Source organism: Coregonus clupeaformis, chromosome 7, assembly GCF_020615455.1.
Source record: "Coregonus clupeaformis isolate EN_2021a chromosome 7, ASM2061545v1, whole genome shotgun sequence".
In the NCBI taxonomy this organism is placed as follows: domain Eukaryota; kingdom Metazoa; phylum Chordata; class Actinopteri; order Salmoniformes; family Salmonidae; genus Coregonus; species Coregonus clupeaformis.
The window spans coordinates 23380437-23399242 of NC_059198.1; the positions used below are offsets into that span (position 1 = coordinate 23380437).

Consider the following 18806-nt stretch of genomic DNA (forward strand, 5'->3'; position numbering starts at 1 on the left):
TCTCAGCTAAGAGACTCCCTCTAGTGGAGAGCACATCACATTACCCTGAGAACCAGACAGTCTTCTATGACACTGAACGGAGGAGCACAGCCGCCCAGAGATGTGCACCAGCAGCACTGCCTCCAGGGGCCTACAGCTGTGACTAGATCCTCCTGCCCAGGCTGGTGGGGGGTGGACTGGCTAGGCTGGGGGAGCAGCAGGGGGAGGTGGACCAGGCTGGGCTGGTGGAGCAGCAGTGGGAGGTGGACCAGGCTGGGGGAGCAGCTGGGGGAGGTGGACCAGGCTGGGGGGGCAGCAGGGGGAGGTGGACCAGGCTGGGGGGCAGCAGGGGGAGGTGGACCAGGCTGGGGGGGCAGCAGGGGGAGGTGGACCAGGCTGCGGTATCAGCAGGGGGAGGTGGACCAGGCTGGGGGAGCAGCAGGGGGAGATGGACCAGGCTGCGGTATCAGCAGGGGGAGGTGGACCAGGCTGCGGTATCAGCAGGGGGAGGTGGACCAGGCTGGGGGAGGAGCAGGGGGATGTGGACCAGGCTGGTGGAGCAGCAGGGGGATGTGGACCAGGCTGGGGGAGCAGCTGGGGGAGCAGCAGGGGGAGGTGGACCAGGCTGCGGTATCAGCAGGGGGAGGTGGACCAGGCTGGGGGAGCAGCCAGGGGATGTGGTCCATTCTGGGGGAGCAGCAGGGGGATGTGGACCAGGCTGGTGGAGCAGCAGGGGGATGTGGACCAGGCTGGGGGAGCAGCAGGGGGATGTGGACCAGGCTGGGGGAGTAGCAGGGGGATGTGGACCAGGCTGGGGAGCAGCAGGGGGATGTGGACCAGGCTGGGGGAGTAGCAGGGGGATGTGGACCAGGCTGGGGAGCAGCAGGGGGATGTCCAATGAAAACAGATTTGATCATATCTCAATCTTTCTCTCTGCTGCCCTCAGCATTTTGATCTGGAAACATGAGCAGGTTTACAGCTGCTGCACTATGGACATGGTAGATGACTGCATGCCTAGGCCAAAGTATTCTCTTCCAATGAGGATTGTCATCACAAAACACACTCTGCTGACATCACAACACATTCTGCTGACATCACAACACACACTCTGCCGATATCACAACAACACTCTGAAAACATCACAACACACACCAGACGCAAACAATTGCAATTGTAGTTCTTTTTAATATTTGCCTTAATATGGAATTGGGAATCAACCGTTTTGAGATCTGCAATACATTATATTACATTAGACGGCAGATAAACACTGTATATGAGAAAAAGCTACTATACTGAGGATTTGCTACACGATTCTGTCAGCCATCCTGATGTAGTGGCTATTAAAGGATAGGTTGAGATTAAAAACTAACTGCATATCACATGGGGGATTTAAAACAGACAAAGAAACGTGTTCAAGTATTTATGATAAACAGTACAAGAGGTGTAACATATAATATAATTATTTTTCCATGGCGTGAATTTTGACTGATTAAGGATTAGGATTAAATATAATACTGATGATTTCTCAACTTCATCCTATGACTTGTTGTTGTTGTTGTTGTTGTTGTTCGTAAGCACTACTTTTGAAGGCTGGTGACAGATAAGAGACACTGACTTTAGTGGATATATGTTATTAGGCTAATTCTTTGTGAGGTCATTTTAATCATGCTATTCTACTAGCCATGTGAGCTGGGAGTTTGGCCTCCAGAAGGAGAACTATTCATTGTCTGGTCGGCACTTCCTTTACACAATGCATGTCAATCACACTCAAATCAGATGCTAATCAGATGAGATCGTGAAGAAGGGATTACAGGCAAGAAAGGGCTCTCAAAAGAAAATGAAGTCAATCCAAAAACGGATCTCTGCAAGAACCTACAGTATCATCGTACTTTAGTGTTTCTGACATTAGTCAAAGCCTCTTGATAAAGGGTATTATCTACATTTAAATTATATTCCATGGCATCCTTCAACAACAAAGTAAAATGGAGACAAAGTTTAACTGTCGAACAGAAGAAAAAAAAACATGATTTCTTCCTGAAATAAGGACTGTGATTAATATAACTAGGAGACCAGAGACCATTTACAAATGTACATATCCACACCCCTGATGCTGCTTAAACCTCTACTGTCTTCCTCTCAGCAGCAATGGTGTGAGTGTGTGTGTGTGTGTGTGTGTGTGTGTGTGTGTGTGTATGTGTGTGTGTAATTTGTTTTAAAGGACACTGCTGGCTAAAGGGGGTAAAATAAACATTTAAAGTGGCTGGGCCACAATAGTGAAGATGTTGATGAGCTTTAGGGTGAGAGACACATTTGGCAGGCGGCTATCAAGCCCTGAGATGGTTTCTCCATCACAATGATTTAGGCCAGGTTGACTACTCTCAGACCTTTCAGAAGGCCATATGATAATGCTATATGAAAACCTTGATGAAGGGGAAAGAACTAAGAAGTAATGTCAGGATGTCAGTCAATGCATCACAACTTCAACATCAACAATGATCTGTCTGAACACACTTCTACTCTACTGTACTGTTCAACCAAGGGATTCCCAAGTCCTAGGCGAGACTAACAAGAGGTAATGAGCGGACCAATGCAGATGTCTATAGTATAAACAGTAATCACCACAATTTCCCTTTTCTTTCTGCATCAACAGTCCTCTATGGGGAAGCTAGTGTCATTTGACTGACTGACTGGGCCCCAGTCTTCGCTGGTGTCTCGTTTCCTTACGACAAATATGACACATCTCCCTGTGAGAGACATGAGCTGCTAGGGGAAACAAAATCCCAATATAGAGGACTGAGATTGCATTATTCACAAGGCTTCAGAGGTTTTGAGCGAAGTTCAAATGGACCACTAAATAGTAATAAATTGCAGCAAAGCATCAAAAAGGCACACACAAAGGATTGAGATTTAAACAAAAAATGAAGAAAAGGCAACAAGCAAGATCGGCACACACAAAACAGAATTACAGCATGCTTTAAACAGGCCCCCCACGTGGGGGAACGAAAAGTGAATGAGGGATTATTGGCAAAAAGACAGAAAAGGGTGAAAAAAGCTTATTTTTAAAAATGAGGAAAAGACAAAGGAGAGCACTCAAACTCATGCACAAAAAGAAACTCCTATTTCCACAAGCGCAGCGTCATCTAATGCAATCGCTCAAACTCAGAAGACTAAGCAGCGCCATGCATTCCCACAATGCAATTTGGTTTCAAAGAGATGATGGACCCATCAGGCATCAGAGAAAACTCATTTTCTATTGGAAAAGAAGATTCTGAAGTCCTCCATCGACGGCTTGTGAGGTGCATAATGTGTAAGGATTGACTGAGTGTATTTAGTGTGCAGCACTTTACCTGTGGTACAGTAGCTAGCATGTTCTTAGCTTATTTCCTCTTATATACAAGTGAAGGTTATTGCAGGTTCAGGATTGCAAGTTTCCAGCAACTCTCAGTAAATTCCCTGGTTTTCCAGAAATCCTGGTTGGAGGCTACCGGCTTTCCAGCTTCTTCCCTCCTGATTCTGGGAATCCTCCAACCGGGATTTCGGGAAAACCAGGGAATTTATTGAAAGTTCCCGGAATTTTGCAACCCAATGTAGGTTGTGCTTGGCAGTCCAGTGCTCCTTATAGACACACTGAGCAGAGTTGTACTCTGTGTGGCTGCTGAGAGGGACTAGAGAGTAGAAGAGCTGGATGACTGGGGAAGGGGCAGGGCTGGTGGCCTAAGCGATCGACCGTCAGTTGGTGGTATCGGGTTGTGACGATGGGGACTGACACAGGAAGTGGTCACCAGTAGAAGGAGCGGGACAGGAAGTTGGCGGCGGTGCTGAGCCAGCCCACGCCGTCTGTGATGGAGCCCACGCGGGTCACGGCCTTGTCCTGCTCCTGAGACGGGCTTTCCTCCTCGGGGAGGTAGTCTGGGATGTCCACATTGTGCTCCACCACCACCTCCGCACCCTCCTGGAATGGAAGCATCAGCTGGGGGAACAGATGGAGAGAGGGAGGGAGGGAGAGAGTGTGGGACGTAGGGACGGTGGGAGGGAGGGTGGGACAGACAGAGGGAGGGGGGAGAGAGAGATAGACAACAATTGTTCAGAATCCATGCCTAGTAGCAAACGGGTTTAATTAAACAAGGCAACAGTAAACATGTCGTCTTCCACGAATGATGCCCCCCCCCCCCTCCCCCCTGGGCCAATTAGTGACAATTCAAACTAGACTATACTGGTAGTAACAAAAAATGTCCCCTTTATAGCGCCACCGTGTGGTCGATATGAATGTTCTTGCATATGTTGAGTCTTGACAGTGTTTGCAACATGTTTACCAAATTTTGTTACAATACGAATATCTGTGACTGAATTATATGCATTTATGTGCCAGACCACGCCCACGTTAATGTTTATTAGTCAATAGTGGCCATGTTGTTTGAGGTACTAATCTGGAAAATATTGTGTTGAGAGACCTTTGTCCATAGATGCAACATATCAAGTTTTATGCAGATCGGTCATTCGGTGCCAGAGTAGCATTTTAAGTGTTTTTCACAAAATTCTAAATGGCTGAAAATCCTTATGGGTCCATGAGGCAAATGTGTTCCTTGTGAGGAGAGGGATCTATGTACCGGATTTCATGACTTTAGGTCAAACGGGTTGAGTGGCGTGACCTTTCAAGGTTGGCATTTACAATCGCTTGTTATAGCGCCACCATCTGGACAATCAGTGTAATTATGTAAATGCTGGATCTCTATGGCAAGACGCATCATTCACCCAAGTTACGTCAAAATCGGGCCAGTGCTGTCTGAGATATTGTGTGTGACGAACATATGGACGTAGACAGATCCACAGTCCCCTCCCCAATTTCATTGTGGGGGACAAAAATAGTGCAGACAAAACAACACCAAGATCAGGAAACTTCAAGCTATTCTCTACCTCTCCAGTGTCATCTCTGAAACATAAATCAACCAGCTCTGCCCCCTGATGGACAGAAGAGGAACAGCAGCAGGTCAGTGAGGAGCTGTGGCTTGTTTTGGAGAGGGCCATTTCAGGCCATGATTGAGCACCCCAAGGAAGAAAACTCCCCCTAGTCTAATTTAACTACTTCAGACAGGAGGAAGAGTTCTGTTGGTGGCTCTGTCTCCTCTGATGGGGGTTGCGGTTTCCCAAAGATACATGGTGTAGTGCCATACTGCTCCCAGGGCATGCTGGGATTGGTCATGTGACTTGGCGGTGAGTAATGCCCTCAGGACAGAGTGATATGACCAGCTAATGGTGTCACTCCAAATAACCCAGATTCATCTGGGATCAAGCTACCATCCCAAGCACACCAAGATATAGACATATCCCCAGCACACCAAGATATAGACATATCCCCAGCACACCAAGATATAGACATATCCCCAGCACACCAAGATATAGACATATCCCCAGCACACCAAGATATAGACATATCCCCAGCACACCAAGATATAGACATATCCCCAGCACACCAAGATATAGACATATCCCCAGCACACCAAGATATAGACATATCCCCAGCACACCAAGATATAGAGACGTATGGGCTGGCAAAGAGCTCTACCATTCCTAATCCCCATGCCTACTCCCACTGGGTGTGGACATTTCCAAAGAAAGAAGAAGTCCTAGTCAAAGCTGCAACAGCACACTAATATAACGTCTTACCCTGTCAGGTAAGAGGGCCAGACACAGTTTCGGTTTATAAATCACGTTTGAAAACCCACTCTTTTAGCTTGAAGTTTAATACATTATTTTACAGTTATTGAGCATGGGCTTGAATCAATAATTTCAATATTATTTTCAGAGCTGGAAAAAGTACCCAATTGTCATACTTTAGTAAAAGTAAAGATACATTAATAGAAAATGACTCAAGTAAAAGTGAGTCACCCAGTAAAATACTACTTGAGTAAAAGTCTTAAAGTATTTGGTTTTAAATATACTTAAGTATCAAAATTAATGTAGTTGCTAAAATATACTTAAGTATCAATAGTAAAAGTAAAAGTACGAATAATTTCAAATTCCTTATATTAAGCAAACCAGACGGAACCATTTTCTTGTTTTTATTTATTTATGGATAGCCAGGGTCACACTCCAACACTCAGACATAATTTACAAACGAAGCATGTGTTTAGTGAGTCCACCAGATCAAAGGCAGTAGGGATGACCAGGGATGTTCTCTTGATAAGTGTGTAAAATTGACCCTTTTCTGTCCTGCTAAGCATTCAAAATGTAACAAGTACTTTTGGGTGTCAGAGAAAATGTATGGAGTCAAAAGTACATAATGTTCTTTAGGAATGTAGTGAAGTAAAAGTAAAAGTTGTCAAAAATATAAATATTAAAGTACAGATACCCCCCCAAAAAACGTATAGTATTTTTACTTAAGTACTTTACACCACTGATTATTTTAGACATCTTTTTTTATATATTTTTTAAACATTCTTTTATTAGCTTCTGTTCACCTTCATTTTATTGTTTTACTGTAAAGTGAGTTGTGATTTTAAATGCACTTTAAATAAAGTTGAATTTGATTTGACAGTACTATCCCTCCCTCCCTCTCTCTACTCTACTCTACTCACCTCTCCTCCATCCTCTCCCTTCACCACCTGTGCAGCCTTCATCACCTTGGTGGAGTTGATCGCCGTGCCTAGTGCCTGAGGAACACAAAGATGGAGGCTCTTCATCACAGGATTACAAAGTAATCAAAAGAGGGATGTTCTTCATCCATTTCCCAGTGCCATGGAATGACATTGTGGATAGGGTAACTCACCTCAGCCTTGAGGTCAGAGCGGATCCTGACCACACACCTCTTCACAGCCATCTGGAAGGTGAAGCTGATCACCCCTCGGATCTTCAACAGGGCCTCCTCACACAGACTTCTACGAGTCTGAGGGATGGAGAGAGACAGGTAAGATGTACAGACGACAAGGCCAATCCAGTCTTGACATAAAATGGTCACCCAGAAACCCTGTAAACCTTCACATTCTATTCAGATGAAGGGGTTTAATGTTGCATTCATACACAGGTCCAACACAGTAATAGAGCTCATCTTCCATTGCCTTGTGTGTGTGTTATGGTATGTGTGGTCGTCACTGAGGCCGTCTGTCTGGTGTAATGTGATCTGGCCAGGTGCAGCTATCCTGTGGTGTGGTGTTCAGGTTTAATCTCAACACCCTGCTGTTCAATGGCTGACATTTACAACACTGACCCACACTACCTGACAATGTGCGTTAGACTATGTGGTCACATTGACAACAGGGCGACAATATGCCCAACTCAAGGATTCTTAGAGGTGGTGACTTATCGACTGTGTTAACCTATCACAATAACGACAACTGAGATTCTATTTTTTCGCCAATTTTCATCCCAGGGAGACACATTAAGGCAAGAAATCATGGAGCAAGCAACCAGTTTGGAATGTAGCCTGGACCTTCGGTCTGGCAAACTGCTCTCCTCAGGGTGTGTTATGGGACTGTGTGTGTACAAGCTGGAGACACCACCATCCACTCACTGAGTCGTCCAGGCCATCGATGTGCAGCACCACAGTCTTGGCCCTCTTGTTGGTGGAGCCCAGGAAGAAGTGGGCCTTGCGTCTGCAGGAGGCAGCCTCAGCCTCGGCCTGCTCTGCCTGGTCATTACCAGCCGCCTGCAGAATCTCATAAATCTCAGATGCCAGCAGCTTGGTCTCCCCTGGGGAGGTGCTCCTGAGGGAGGGTTAGGGAGGAGAGAGAGGTGGGAGAGAGGGAGGGAGGGGGTGGAGATGAGGGGGAGGGTGGAAGGGGAGGGTTAGGGAGGGAGAGAGAGAGGTGGGGGGGGGGAATAGAGGGCGGGAGAAATAAAGAAGTTAAGTATCAAAAGTTACATTTTTTCAAATAATTTTGTGGACAGTTATCTCTGCAAACAAAGGCATACTTGCTGTGTGAGATTTTCTTTTTACACATTTTATTTCAATAACCTTGACTTTTTCGTCATGTCCAAGTCCTCTCTTCAAATCCAGACAAGGGCAAGATGGTACCAATGAATCCATGTCAATAAGGAAGTGGACGCATAAACAGCAAAGTATCCATGTCTACTCTTCCTCTCTGTACAACACGACGACGGTGGTCTCCTTTACAGTTGGGTGTCCTCTCCTGTGGTCTGGGCCTGTCCAAGTCTCTCTCAGAGCCGACTGGGCTGAGTGGTTGATATTTCTAAAACGTGTCTCTCTGCCAGACATACTGCACCAGCTACATGGAGGGGGTAGGGTGGGGTGGGGGGTGGTCCCCTACAGAGAGCCAGTGTGACAGGCCTGTCACTACCTGACCTTTTCACTGTATAAATAGCCAGCCTCGTTGGAGGAGAAATTACCACACTACACTCATAAATGGCCAAACATTCACAAAGGTCTCTGTCCGTCTCTAAAAGGTCGAATAATTATACTGTTAATGAAAGTAGTAGTCTAATATCATTTAAAGCTGCAATAAGTAACTTTTTGGGCGACCTGACCAAATTCACATAGAAATGTGTGTTATAGATCTGTCACTCATTGAAACCAAGTCTAAGAAGCGGTAGATATGTTCTACGTGTGCTATGTCTATGCTTCCCGTGCTTAAGTTTTGTTTTTGCGTTTTGTAAACCTGCATCAAACAGCTGAAAATACAACATTTGTGGTTATAAACAGCTGAAAAGACAATATCTGTGGTTATGGAAAATATATTTCACAGTGGTTTAAGATGGTACAATGATTCTCTACACTATACTTGCTTGTTTTGTCACATAAACTGAAATTAGGCGAACTATTAAAATTTTAGCAACCAGGAAATGGCGGAGCGATTTCTACATTGAGCTCAGGTGCATCCTGTTTCTATTAAGCATCCTTGAGATGTTTCTACAACTTGAATGGAGTCCACCTGTGGTAAATTCAATTGATTGGACATGACTTGGAAAGGCACACACCTGTCTATATAAAGGTCCCACAGTTGACAGTTCAAGTCAGAGCAAAAACCAAGCCATGAGGTCGAAGGAATTGTCCGTAGAGCTCAGAGACATGATTGTGTCGAGGCACAGATCTAGGGAAGGGTACCAAAACATTTCTGCAGCATTGAAGGTCCCCAAGAACACAGTGGCCTCAATCATTCTTAAATAGAAGAAGTTTGGAACCACCAAGACTCTTCCTAGAGCTGGCTGCCTGGCCAAACTGAGCAATCGGGGGAGAAGGGCCTTGGTCAGGGAGTTGACCAAGAACCCAATGGTCACTCTGACAGAGCTCCAGAGTTCCTCTGTGGAGATGGGAGAACCTTCCAGAAAGACAACCATCTCTGCAGCACTCCACCAATCAGGCCTTTATGGTAGAGTGGCCAGACAGAAGCCACTCCTCAGTAAAAGGCACATGACAGCCCGCTTGGAGTTTGCCAAAAGGCACCTAAGGACTCTCAGACCATGAGAAACAAGTTTCTCTGGTCTGATGAAACCAAGATTGAACTCTTTGGCCTGACTGCCAAGCGTCACGTCTGGAGGAAACCTGTCACAATCCCTACGGTGAAGCATGGTGATGGCAGCATCATGCTGTGGGGATGTTTTTCAGCGGCAGGGACTAGGAGACTAGTCAGGATCGAGGCAAAGATGAACGGAGCAAAGTACAGAGAGATCCTTGATGAAAACCTGCTCCAGAGCACTCAGGACCTCAGACTGGGGCGAAGGTTCACCTTCCAACAGGACAACGACCCTAAGCACACAGCCAAGACAACGCAAGAGTGGCTTCGGGACAAGTCTCTGAATGTCCTTGAGTGGCCCAGCCAGAGCCCGGACTTGAACCCGATCGAACATCTCTGGAGAGACCTGAAAATAGCTGTGCAGTAACGCTTCCCATCCAAACTGAAAGAGCTTGAGAGGATCTGCAGAGAAGAATGGGAGAAACTCCCCAAATACAGGTTTGCCAAGCTTGTAGCGTCATACCCAAGAAGACTCAAGACTGTAATCGCTGCTAAAGGTGATTCAACAAAGTACTGAGTAAAGGGTCTGAATACTTATGTAAATGTAATATTTCAGTTTTTTATTTTTAATAAATTTGCTAAGATTTCTAAAAAACTTGTTTTTGCATTATGGGGTATTGTGTGTAGATTGATGAGGGGGGAAAAAACAATTTAATCAATTTTAGAATAAGGCAGCAATGTAACAAAATGTGGAAAGAGTGAAGGTGTCTGAATACTTTCCGAATGCACTGTATATGCAATGTACAGCCTTACCTATGGATTGTGCACCAATGAAACGGATTATCAGCCTACTCAGTGACACCCACAGAACACAACTATGAACATTCAGAGCTAATGTGGCTAATTTCACAGTGGTTTCAGAGTCCTTCAGTACGAGCTAAGACGCTAATATTTATGTAAACTCCACATAGTTGTGTTCTGTGGGTGTCACTGAGTAGGCTGATACCCCATTTCATGGTGCAGAGTGTGAATTACGGGGGTGCCAGGGGGGTCTCAGACCCCCTGAATGAGACATGAGTCCCCCTTAATGCAACAGTCAAACTTTGGGGGGTTCTAAATAATGCTAATTTAACCATTCTCCTATTTGTTTAAAATGTTATTTGTACTGCTACAGTGGTAAATATTAAAATAAAAGCTTATTAAAAAAATGAAAAACAAAACACCCCCACCTCTGTGTCATGGTTATTATTATTATTATTATTAATCCTGCTACCAGTCACTTTCTCCTAATCCCTGTTTACATGTACATATCTACCTCAAATACTCCAGTATCCCTGTTTATATGTACATATCTACCTCAAATACTCCAGTATCCCTGTTTACATGTACATATCTACCTCAAATACTCCAGTATCCCTGTTTATATGTACATATCTACCTCAAATACTCCAGTATCCCTATTTATATGTACATATCTACCTCAAATACTCCAGTATCCCTGTTTACATGTACATATCTACCTCAAATACTCCAGTATCCCTGTTTATATGTACATATCTACCTCAAATACTCCAGTATCCCTGTTTACATGTACATATCTACCTCAAATACTCCAGTATCCCTGTTTATATGTACATATCTACCTCAAATACTCCAGTATCCCTATTTATATGTACATATCTACCTCAAATACTCCAGTATCCCTGTTTACATGTACATATCTACCTCAAATACTCCAGTATCCCTGCACATTGTACATTTGGTACTGACCCTGTATACAGCTTCCTCTCTTATTTCTTACGTTTTTTTAAATTTTAAATAAAAATGTTTTATTAGTTATAATATTTTGATATGGAATACTGCACTGTTGGGTAGGGCTTGCAAGTTAATCATTTCACTGTGCATGTGACAAATACAACTTTAAAAAATTGTTACTGCACTTGTCATCCAGGTACAGTCCTGTATCTCAGCCCATTTTCAAGTGTCCCAACTCTTTTCTACAAAAAGGTCCTTTTGTCAGCAAAACGCATCAATTAATTCAGGCTACAAGAGTGTAGAACCAATGACAATCGCCGAATGCCATTACACTTTTTGGTGTTTTGTAACAGATGTTAATATTATGAATATTTGTGTAAACGCTTCATAGTTGTGTTCTGTGGGTGTCACGGAGTAGGCTGATACCCAGTTTCACGGGTGCACAATCCATAGGTAAGGATGTACACAGTGTATGCTCCCAATGCAATTACGCAGTCTAATACATCCACAGGGGGAGTTTTCTGTTTATTGTCAAACTAACTAATTATTCTATTTAAATTTGTAATTATGTAACAACATTCCAACCTTGTTTAGCACTATCTAGTCCAAATATGGAATGATTCCTCTATTTGTAACCATTTGCATCGCTTTCAATAAGGGACTTTTATTTTGAAGGCGAACTGCAAATTCCACTCTTCCACACAGACCGCAGTCGGTGACCATATCAACGGAGTAAACAAACATTTTCTGCCTGTGAAAAAGTGAATTGCTAGAACACCATAGCATGCATAAAAAGTATTTACAGGCAACATAAATGATTAACCCAAAAATAGATTAGAAAACGATTTTCATTGTTAGATGTGACTGTAAACCTTCAATGTTCGCCAGCTAACTGATCTGTGACATGTAGGTGCTGGAGTATCACGACGCAGGCTGTTGTGTCGAGTATGGTGGAATGCGAATGCGTCTCAACCAATGAAAACATGTGGTGGGTGGGGCCAACCCAGCCCCATTCTATGCTGCAGAGCGAAGTACTTGGACAGTAGCGCCTAGCTGCTGCGCTCCATGGTTTCTCTAGTTGAAAGAGAGCAAACACTTAATTGAACAATTGCGTCCCATAGTTCCCACCCCTACTGTTGACCTATCACCGACAAAGGGGTGTAGACTTCGGCTACCAAACATTGACTTGCCTCAAGAAAAAAATGTTGTGTGCGCTAACAGCCGGAAAAAACCCAGCCGAACACCAAAACATCTCAAAAAATGTTTGACTGGGAAGCATGCGACAGGCTTACGGAAAGCTATAGGCATTGTTCTTCTGTGTGAATGGACTGGACAAAGCTCCGTTCACAAGCTAAATCTCTGTACTAATAATAATAATAATAATAATAATAATACAGAGCCTTGGGAGTGGTAACTTAGCTAGACTTTCCCTTCAGTCTTGTGTTCACACTCTCCAGCCATGAATGACCTCCACCCAAAGTCATTGTGTGTGGAATAGGAGCAGAGGGGGCCGGTGTGACCGCAGGACCCTTCTTGATAGGGCCTGTCGCTAGCTGTAGTGACTGGCCGGTTAGCTCTAGGCCCAGGGTCAGCCTCACAGAGAGTTATACCCTGGGAGAAGATCATACAGCCTGATACCAGGCCTGCCAACCGCTGGCACACTTCTGAGTGCCAGTCATAAACAGCAGTCACTTAACACCACACACCCTCCAGATACTCTCACAAGGGGGAGTGGGGGTGGGGGGGGAGCACACAACCTCCTATCTGGAGCACCCACACCTCGGAGGTATAGAGACCCCTCTGGGTGACCAGAATGTGTAAGTCATATTGATTTAGCAAGGTACCCAAAGGTAACAGAGGGCATTCTTTTTAACACAATCTTTTTTTACTGAATGACTAAGTAGTGATATGGGGGAGGGGGGGGGGAATCGATACAGTTACATATCGCAATATTATTTTGGACGATATTATAAATCGATACTTTGACTTCAAGTATCGATTAGAAAAAACAAATATTTGTTGTTGTTTTTGTTGCCGCTAGGTAGCGTTAGCTAACGCTAGTCGGCTGTATCTGCGCCAAAACTCTGTATTTTTCATCCTATAGCTGGTTCTCCATCTTCTTTTAAAATAGTGAGCCAGCATGTTTTCAGCACTTTTATGTCCATGACTGATTTTAAAAAATCATGCTCTCTCATCCCACTGCAGCAGACATATAGTGAGCAATATGTTTGGAACATCAAACAGCAAAAAAATTTGCAGTATCGAATCTCAATACATACCGTATCGGCACCTAAGTATGGTTATAACATCGTATCGTGAGGTCCCTGGCAATTCCCAGGCCTAGTATACAGTAAGGGCAAATTAAATGTTTATGCCTAACTAAAGGGCATTCAATAGACATTAACATGTATTTATTTGAAGAGACAGACGCAGTGATGAAAGTGTAGACTTAGCTACTTAGCTGAGATAACCGTCCTTGAGAGAAATACCTGGCAACCCTAACATTATTCAGAATTTAACAAAAACCAGTGGGGATACTGACTAGATCAATTGTGATATTTTTTAAAACAAGTGGCAGGTTGCATTAAATCCCTCAATGTGTGGAAACAACTAATTAATTGTTTACCTGCAGACTTTAATTCAGGATTAATCTAATTTATCCTGACATGGCAACCTTAGACAACCTTCCTGTCAAGAACATTTGCAGACAGGCACTGAGGTAATTATTGTCCTCTGAAAACAAGAGAAATACCAGGATCAGGTTTTCAGTGAAAAGTGCACAGTGTGTGTGTGTGCTCATTCCAATGTGTGCGGTGACGGGAGGGGACTTACTTCTGCATGACATTCTGCAGACTCAGCATCATGCCCAGCTCTCCCTTCATCTTCTCTCTGTTGGACCGACATTCTGCCAGGTAGCGCACCGCCTGGAACGACAAGGGAAGCCATTACAGCTTAAACGAACCTTGGGCTATCACTATCTCTGGTTGTGTGTGTGTGTGTCTGTGTGAAGGTGAGGGAGTGTGTGTTAAAACTCAGAAAGGCAAAGATTCATACACACAAACACACAGACACGGCTGAGCAGCCAACCAGCCACTTAAGCGCAGTGAGAGCCAGTGGTGGAAAAAGTACTCAATTGTCATACTTGAGTAAAAGTAAAGATACCTTAATAGAAAATGACTCAAGTAAAAGTCACCCAGTAAAATACTACTTGAGTAAAAGTCTAAAAGTATTTGGTTTTAATTATACTTAAGTATCAAAAGAAAATTGAATTGCTTAAATTTACTTACAGTGGGGGAAAAAAGTATTTAGTCAGCCACCAATTGTGCAAGTTCTCCCACTTAAAAAGATGAGAGAGGCCTGTAATTTTCATCATAGGTACACGTCAACTATGACAGACAAAATTAGAAAAAAATTCCAGAAATCACATTGTAGGATTTTTTATGAATTTATTTGCAAATTATGGTGGAAAATAAGTATTTGGTCAATAACAAAAGTTTCTCAATACTTTGTTATATACCCTTTGTTGGCAATGACACAGGTCAAACGTTTTCTGTAAGTCTTCACAAGGTTTTCACACACTGTTGCTGGTATTTTGGCCCATTCCTCCATGCAGATCTCCTCTAGAGCAGTGATGTTTTGGGGCTGTCGCTGGGCAACACAGACTTTCAACTCCCTCCAAAGATTTTCTATGGGGTTGAGATCTGGAGACTGGCTAGACCACTCCAGGACCTTGAAATGCTTCTTACGAAGCCACTCCTTCATTGCCCGGGCGGTGTGTTTGGGATCATTGTCATGCTGAAAGACCCAGCCACGTTTAATCTTCAATGCCCTTGCTGATGGAAGGAGGTTTTCACTCAAAATCTCACGATACATGGCCCCATTCATTATTTCCTTTACACGGATCAGTCGTCCTGGTCCCTTTGCAGAAAAACAGCCCCAAAGCATGATGTTTCCACCCCCATGCTTCACAGTAGGTATGGTGTTCTTTGGATGCAACTCAGCATTCTTTGTCCTCCAAACACGACGAGTTGTGTTTTTACCAAAAAGTTATATTTTGGTTTCATCTGACCATATGACATTCTCCCAATCCTCTTCTGGATCATCCAAATGCACTCTAGCAAACATCAGACGGGCCTGGACATGTACTGGCTTAAGCAGGGGGACACGTCTGGCATTGCAGGATTTGAGTCCCTGGCGGCGTAGTGTGTTACTGATGGTAGGCTTTGTTACTTTGGTCCCAGCTCTCTGCAGGTCATTCACTAGGTCCCCCCGTGTGGTTCTGGGATTTTTGCTCACCGTTCTTGTGATCATTTTGACCCCACGGGGTGAGATCTTGCATGGAGCCCCAGATCGAGGGAGATTATCAGTGGTCTTGTATGTCTTCCATTTCCTAATAATTGCTCCCACAGTTGATTTCTTCAAACCAAGCTGCTTACCTATTGCAGATTCAGTCTTCCCAGCCTGGTGCAGGTCTACAATTTTGTTTCTGGTGTCCTTTGACAGCTCTTTGGTCTTGGCCATAGTGAAGTTTGGAGTGTGACTGTTTGAGGTTGTGGACAGGTGTCTTTTATACTGATAACAAGTTCAAACAGGTGCCATTAATACAGGTAACGAGTGGAGGACAGAGGAGCCTCTTAAAGAAGAAGTTACAGGTCTGTGAGAGCCAGAAATCTTGCTTGTTTGTAGGTGACCAAATACTTATTTTCCACCATAATTAGCAAATTAATTCATTAAAAATCCTACAATGTGATTTTCTGGATTTTTTTTCTCAATTTGTCTGTCATAGTTGACGTGTACCTATGATGAAAATTACACAATTGGTGGCTGACTAAATACTTTTTTCCCCCACTGTAAGTATCAAAAGTAAAAGTATAAATCATTTCAAATTCCTTATATTAAGCAAAGCAGATGGCACAATTTTCTTGTTTATATATTTACGGATAGCCAGGGGCACACTCCAACACTCAGACATTATTTATAAACGAAGCATGTGTGTTTAGTCATTCCGCCAGATCAGAGGCAGTAGGGATGACCAGGGATGTTCTCTTGATAAGTGCGTGAATTGGACCATTTTCCTGTCAAAATGAACGAGTACTTTTGGGTGTCAGGGAAAATGTATGGAGTAAAAAGTATATTATTTTCTTTAGGAATGTAGTGAAGTAAAAGTAGTCAAAAATATAAATAGTAAAGTACAGATACCCCAAAAAATGTAAGTACTTTACACCACTTGTGAGAGCTAGTACTGTGTGTGTGTGTGTGTTGCATAACCAATGCAAACACGTAACAAGTACAGGCTCTGAGTGTACACTGTCCAGGTCACCACTAAATAAGAACTATTATATAAAGCACTCAGATGTGTGTGTGCGCATCCTAGGAGATGTGCCCAAGAACACTCTTCTCCAAACACTGACATTGTTGAATCATGTAGCTACAAGAAAACACAATTTTATTTTTGTTGCGGTCTACAGATATGGGTGATGCAACCTACCACTTTTTAATTTATTTTTCTGTTGATATTTTCTAGTTTATTTTGCAACTAGTTTTAATGAGCATTATTACAGCCTGGACTGAGTTTGGGAAAACCTGTTGTAGATGTTGCTGGGTAAATATCAGTGTTTCTGCCTGGCGCCGACACAGTGGGAGGGATTGCCCTCCGCACCGTCACTCTAACCTAACTTGTCCTGACACAACCTGACAGCAGGGGGGGCTGCTTATGAATGACTTACCGCATGCTGCATGGTATACTCAAGATAGACTGTCCTTCTTCCCTGTTCCAATTCCTTTTGATAATTTGATCATAGGATCAGGTCACATTTCTGCATAATAGGGCCTGGAGTTTTTCCAGGTCATATGTTCAGGAAAACTCCTGACCTTATGCATAGCCAACAAAATGGTCAAATGGTGGTGGATGAGCCTTACCAATAATGCTGAGTATACGACCTGAGGGTTGGGGTGGTCCAGAAAGAGGATGAGCCCCGGTAAGCAGCCGTTGTCCTGTACTATGGCTCGTCTGTTGAGGGGGTCAGCTGCAAGATCTCGTAGCTGGTTCACCACAGTCAGTGCATCCAGCTCCCCACTCATGGTGCCTCCTCTCGCAGTGCCTTGCACATCAAACCAGCCCCTTCACACTGTGTACATAATAGGATCAGGTCAGATTTAGCTGTACAGTACCGAACCTATTCATTACAATGACATCCATTTCAGTGACAACAGTCTCTAAATGCTTTTATTTTTGGCAAAATGCATGACCAAAAAAACCAATTGACATTAAGACCCTGCCAATATTAAATGGTAATGATGTATCAACCTGTTCAAATACTGTAATCAGTATGAGCAACATATTGTGATTTGTGAAAAACAATCAGTTTGACAGGTCACTTGAAAAGCATCACCATTATTGTCTTGGTGTGTAGACCTACTAGCTAGCTACAGTAGTTAGTTAACGTTAGTTGCATTCTTTGGACACTTGGCTGAAAATATAGCGTGGGAGTCCACATTGACACATGATAACACAGGTTAAAGCAATGTAGTTAGCTAATGATATGGTATCAGCAGGGTGTTTTGATATGTGGCCCTGTCCATAGTTAAGATAATAGATATGCATAGCAAATAAGGGCGCTAAGTGTTATTATGGAGGCTAACGTTATATGGCTACAACAAAAGGCCCAACTAGCCTAATGCCATGGGCCAAAACCAACTGAATATCGCGTTCTTAATCTTTTTTGTTGAGAATGCTCGTGGTTTTATTCTGAACAACCAGCTGCACATGAAACATAGCGTGGCAAGCAAGACCAATAGCTAAAATCAATCGTTAAATAGTTAGCAAGCTAGCCAACAACAAAACAGAACTAGTTATCAGGTTAGGACTGTCAGGATAATGACAGTGAAGAGCCTCCATGTTTATTATCAGAGTTGATAATTAACTGGCTACTTCACCTTGCTTATGTAGTCTTGTTGTCTACGCATAACCTCTGAAAACACGCCCAGGACAAGCAGGAGCTGGGCTAGCAAGCTAGCTAGTTATCGTTAGCATATTATTACCTTTTCTCCAATTGATCTCCCCGTTTGAATTATAAAATGACCGCAAATACAATGCAGTTAAAAATAACCTAAGCAGTTGTGAGAAGCAGAGACAGCTGTTTCCGTCACAACATCGAAATAAAACACAGAAGCTTGTGATTTAACAAAATTTCGTCCAAAAGCTAGCTAGCTGGCTAACTCGTCAATTTTATCACGGTCTCAGTTTGAAGACAGCTGATTCGACAGTTCAGTTGTGACCGACAAGACGAAGAGCCATTCATCGAAGGTTTTACATTAACAAATTGTCACGACCTTGATTGATTGTAGTGATACTCAAGAATGTAATGTATTTTACCAAATAATTCAACAAAAGACAGTGACAGTAAACTACAGACAAGGAATTAATGTTACTTGACATTTCACTTTTGGCAAGACTTGCTACGTTCAGGCGTAAAACAAATGGCTGTCCGTAAACAAAGACCGTGGGTCCGCCTCCTTTCTGACAAATACTCCAGTTGGTCAGTTGATGGCCTGCTATTCATTATAATTAACCAATAACATTACCAATACGTTATTGTACACGCCCAATCTAAACAACTTCTCAATGCCCATTGGTTTATAAAAAGTATCTACCACCCCCATTCG

General features: G+C 43.4%; 1 protein-coding gene across 2 annotated transcripts; it reads right to left on the reverse strand.

Moving 5' to 3' along the window:
• Positions 1-1144: 1144 nt before the first annotated feature.
• LOC121569245 (armadillo repeat-containing protein 1) lies at positions 1145-18600 on the reverse strand. 2 transcript variants are annotated; one of them, XM_041880047.2, is made up of 7 exons: positions 18183-18600; positions 17061-17269; positions 13974-14065; positions 7487-7679; positions 6746-6862; positions 6555-6629; positions 1145-3949 (listed from the first exon to the last, which is right to left on the reverse strand). In XM_041880047.2, the coding sequence occupies exons 2-7, from the start codon at positions 17220-17222 to the stop codon at positions 3758-3760; spliced, it is 831 nt and encodes a 276-aa protein (XP_041735981.1). In that variant the 5' UTR covers positions 17223-17269; positions 18183-18600; the 3' UTR covers positions 1145-3757. The 2 variants fall into 2 exon arrangements, with proteins under 2 accessions (XP_041735981.1, XP_041735982.1); XM_041880048.2 differs by lacking the exon at positions 18183-18600 and adding an exon at positions 18078-18150.
• Positions 18601-18806: the final 206 nt, after the last annotated feature.

Excerpts from the sequence above, each read along its gene's own strand:
- LOC121569245 (XM_041880047.2), bottom strand. The coding sequence starts at position 17,222 with ATGAGTGGGGAGCTGGATGCACTGACTGTGGTGAACCAGCTACGAGAT. Across the intron at positions 6,863-7,486 it reads TCGATGGCCTGGACGACTCA|ACTCGTAGAAGTCTGTGTGA; the intron begins GTGAGTGGATGG and ends TCCATCCCTCAG. Across the intron at positions 6,630-6,745 it reads GCTCTGACCTCAAGGCTGAG|GCACTAGGCACGGCGATCAA; the intron begins GTGAGTTACCCT and ends TGTGTTCCTCAG.